Here is a 3,453-nt window from a genome sequence, read left to right on the forward strand (position 1 = left end):
TGCTGTGACACTCATATTTAACTCACATGCTGTCCATTTCTTCTGATACTCCTTCATTGGAGTCCAGCTGTGTTTAATTAAACTGATTAAACTGAGTTATTAGGTTTAGGGGGCAATCACTTTTTCACACAGGGCCATGTAGGTTTGGATTTTTTTTTCCCCTTTTATAATAAAAACCTTCATTTAAAAACTGCATTTTGTGTTGTGTTATCTTTGTCTAATATTTAAATTCGTTTGATGATCTGAAACATTTAAATGTGACAAACATGCAAAAAAATAAGAAAATAGGAAGGGGGCAAACACTTTTTCACAACTGTATGTAAAAAAGAATATCTGATTACCAAAATTGAAAACGTAATACCTTTCACAAAGAGTATTTAAATAATAAAATATTCAGGTCCAGCCGTAGTGAAAGACTAAAGCTTAACCCTTCCATCAGCATGCAATCAACGGGCAGATCCAGACCACTTTTCCCTCACTAATACAAATATGTGTGTCTTTCAGGTGTAGCTGTTAGTGTCCTGAGGAAATGCCGCTGAGGTTACGCTCTGTTGTGCCCTACACACTGCCTGGAGTCCTTGCACTGATCGGCTGGTGGTGGTACATCTCGCGGAAGAAAGAGCGGCTCATCAGCCATGACAGCCCAGACGGGGCTCCAACAGCTCCGGGTCTTAGAGCATCTCCAGCAGAGGGTAGCAACGGTTTGGTTGAGAAAGGCACTGTATCCCCCACAAATGACACAGAAAGCCCCACCCACAGACCCCCAAAGGTCAGTAACCTGAGAACAGAACATGAGAATATTTCCCAAATCCATGGCACTGAAGCAGCACCTTCAATGAAACCCAATTCTGAAGAAGCTGCCCCTCAGCTTGACAGAATAAAACAAGAGGAAGTCCATAAACCCTCAGTCTCGATTCTGCTATCACCTGGCAAAGAAGACAGTCTGCAGGTGTCATTGACAGACCACACAGACCCAGAGAAAAGCTCAACGCCTGTCTTGGTAAAAGAACTGGAGAAGCACCTAGTCAAAGATCCAGCCTGTGCTCCAGAAGCCACAGTAGAAGAGGTCATCTTGCCTACCCAAGTCACCAGCTCCTCCCCCACAACAACACACCTTTCTGATGCAGAGAGGCCGGAGCCAGAAGGGGAAGTTGCAAAGCACTACAGCACTGTTAATATGCAAGATGAGCTGGTTGTTTGTTCAGCCACCCCAGCCAAAGTGCAGAGAGTGATCCCATCAGAGGGAGACTCTCTAGAGACACCCCCTTCAGCGCGGGAGTTCCACCAACACATTCTAACCAGCACACCTACCTCCCTGACCCCGACCTCCACAGCCCTGACAACGGTCCAAGATATCACCACCATATCAGAGACCCAAGAGGACATCCAGGTACACAGCAGCCATGGAGAGGAGCAGGATCTGGAACGATTAGCGGCTGGACTCATAACTGAGGTCATCTCAGCAGCTACCCTGGAGATCCTTGGTGTCACCAGCTGCCAAGTCACACAGCCCAGCTGCAGTAATAGAACACCACTGGCTAGCGGCAGACTGTACTCCCAACAGGAGCCAATCGCAGCAGCACAGCAGCACCACCATCTACTGACTAGCCCCTCTCAGATAGGCAATGAGTCTAGAGAGGCCAGAGAGACGGGAGAGCAAGGGATGCCGAACGGATGCTCCTCGGCTCCAGTATGGGAGCCGATTGAGGTCAGTCACAGGGCTCATCAGACAAACCATGCACAGAGAGACGATTGGCTAACACCCTCACATCAAGCAGCACAAAGTAACGTTTTGCTAAACATGAAACTGAAAGGTGATGAAGCAGCAGTGCTGGCCGACGACTCGGCCTGCAGCACATGCCACTCTGAGGATGGCATCAGCAATGAGGACCTCCAGAACAGCATGTTCAAAAACCAAATTGATGTGATCCAGGTTACAGACTTGTCAGAAAAAGAAGCCACACAGCCTCAATCTCTGGAGACTGCCACGGAGGCAACTGAAGAAAACTCCCTGGTGGCTGTGTGCGAGATGAGAAAGAGACTCAATGGAATGGGCCTCAGGAATGGAGCTCACGGGACATGCGAGTTGGAGACGGACCAGTCTGGAGGTGAGACATCAATCTGTTCATTCTCTGTATTGGTGTTGCAGAGTACAGCCATACTGATACTGCATTTACTTAGGCCGATACTGCTATTAGAGCGTTTTATAAATCGGACATTGACATATCGCCCAATTGTTTAGGCCTCAAATGGGCCCCCCTGCTAAATTGTTGAAGATCGTAGTATTGATACGCCCAGACGTTACTGGTGCTTTTTATTATGTTTTGATGTAATTTATTATCAAGCTGCAGCGCACATCTGCTCTGCTCTGTCGGGCTGAGCTCCTCCAACTACACACACACAGACACAAACACACACAGACTCGTATACATAAACACACACACCGACACGCATCCATAGACACACACAAACGCATAGACATTCACACAGACACAAACGCAGACTGATACACACACACACACAGACATTCACATAGGGCTGGGTGGTATGACCAAAAATGCATATCACGGTATTTTGTAAGATTCTGGCGGTTTCACGGTATATCACGGTATTTTTTTTTTTCCGCGTTAAAGCATTAACTAATTAACGCCGAAAAGAACCGGCCAGCCAACCGGCCAGCGAGCACTGAACAGCTGTTTGTGTGGTGTGTCTTCCGTTCCATCACTTCCTGTTTCCTTCACCTACATTCCCCTGGGTCCTAAGCCCCTCCAAATACAGCTTCTTATCACCCTCTATGTACCAATGTACATTTATAACAAATACCACACATATTACGGTAATCAGCATTGCATATGTGTCTGACCTAAATACCTTTTGTTGTTCAGTCTTTGTTCATCCTGCATTGCTCTTTTCTGTTCTTTAATGTAACGTTACTGGAGCGACAGAGCCTCTCCCAGCTGTTAGCAGACTGTTGTTAGCGAGATGTACCCAGCATGCAGTTCGGCGGGGAAATTTTATAAATGTACAATTATTAGTGTTACAAATTGTTTGTGTCACAAACTGTTGTGTCATGGTGTTTTGCTCTGTTAAAGAGCATTAGTTGTGGGTTGTTAATTGTTGTTATAAAGTTATAACCATGACTAGGGTTCCCTCTCGATACACTTAAGACAACTAGCTCCGACTGTAGCGCTCTCAGCCGCGAGCAATATATTTTGCTGCCCGTAGAAGAGCGACAGAAGTTGTTTCGGCTGCATGTATGACAGGTATATGAAAAATTCATATCATACGGGAAATTAAAACCGGTATACCGCCCAGCCCTACATTCACACACACACACACACACACACACAGACACAAACATACAGACACAAACGTACACGTAGACACTCTCACTCACATTCAGACACACAGACGTTCAGACGCACAGACGTTCAGACGCACAGACGTTCAGAC

At 46.4% G+C, this 3,453-nt stretch overlaps 1 protein-coding gene across 1 annotated transcript in view; it reads left to right on the plus strand.

The window, feature by feature from the left end:
• Positions 1 to 276: 276 nt before the first annotated feature.
• The window catches only part of akap1b (A kinase (PRKA) anchor protein 1b), a 17,258-nt gene continuing 14,081 nt past the window's right edge, over positions 277 to 3,453 (plus strand). Inside the window, exon 1 of the mRNA XM_031872509.1 lies at positions 277 to 2,108. Coding sequence (XP_031728369.1) covers positions 530 to 2,108 — 1,579 coding nt within the window. The 5' untranslated portion in view covers positions 277 to 529. The remainder of the gene's footprint in view (positions 2,109 to 3,453) is intronic.

This window comes from Anarrhichthys ocellatus, unplaced genomic scaffold (assembly GCF_004355925.1).
Source record: "Anarrhichthys ocellatus isolate YVR2014 unplaced genomic scaffold, GSC_Weel_1.0 scaffold64, whole genome shotgun sequence".
NCBI classification, from domain to species: Eukaryota; Metazoa; Chordata; class Actinopteri; order Perciformes; family Anarhichadidae; genus Anarrhichthys; species Anarrhichthys ocellatus.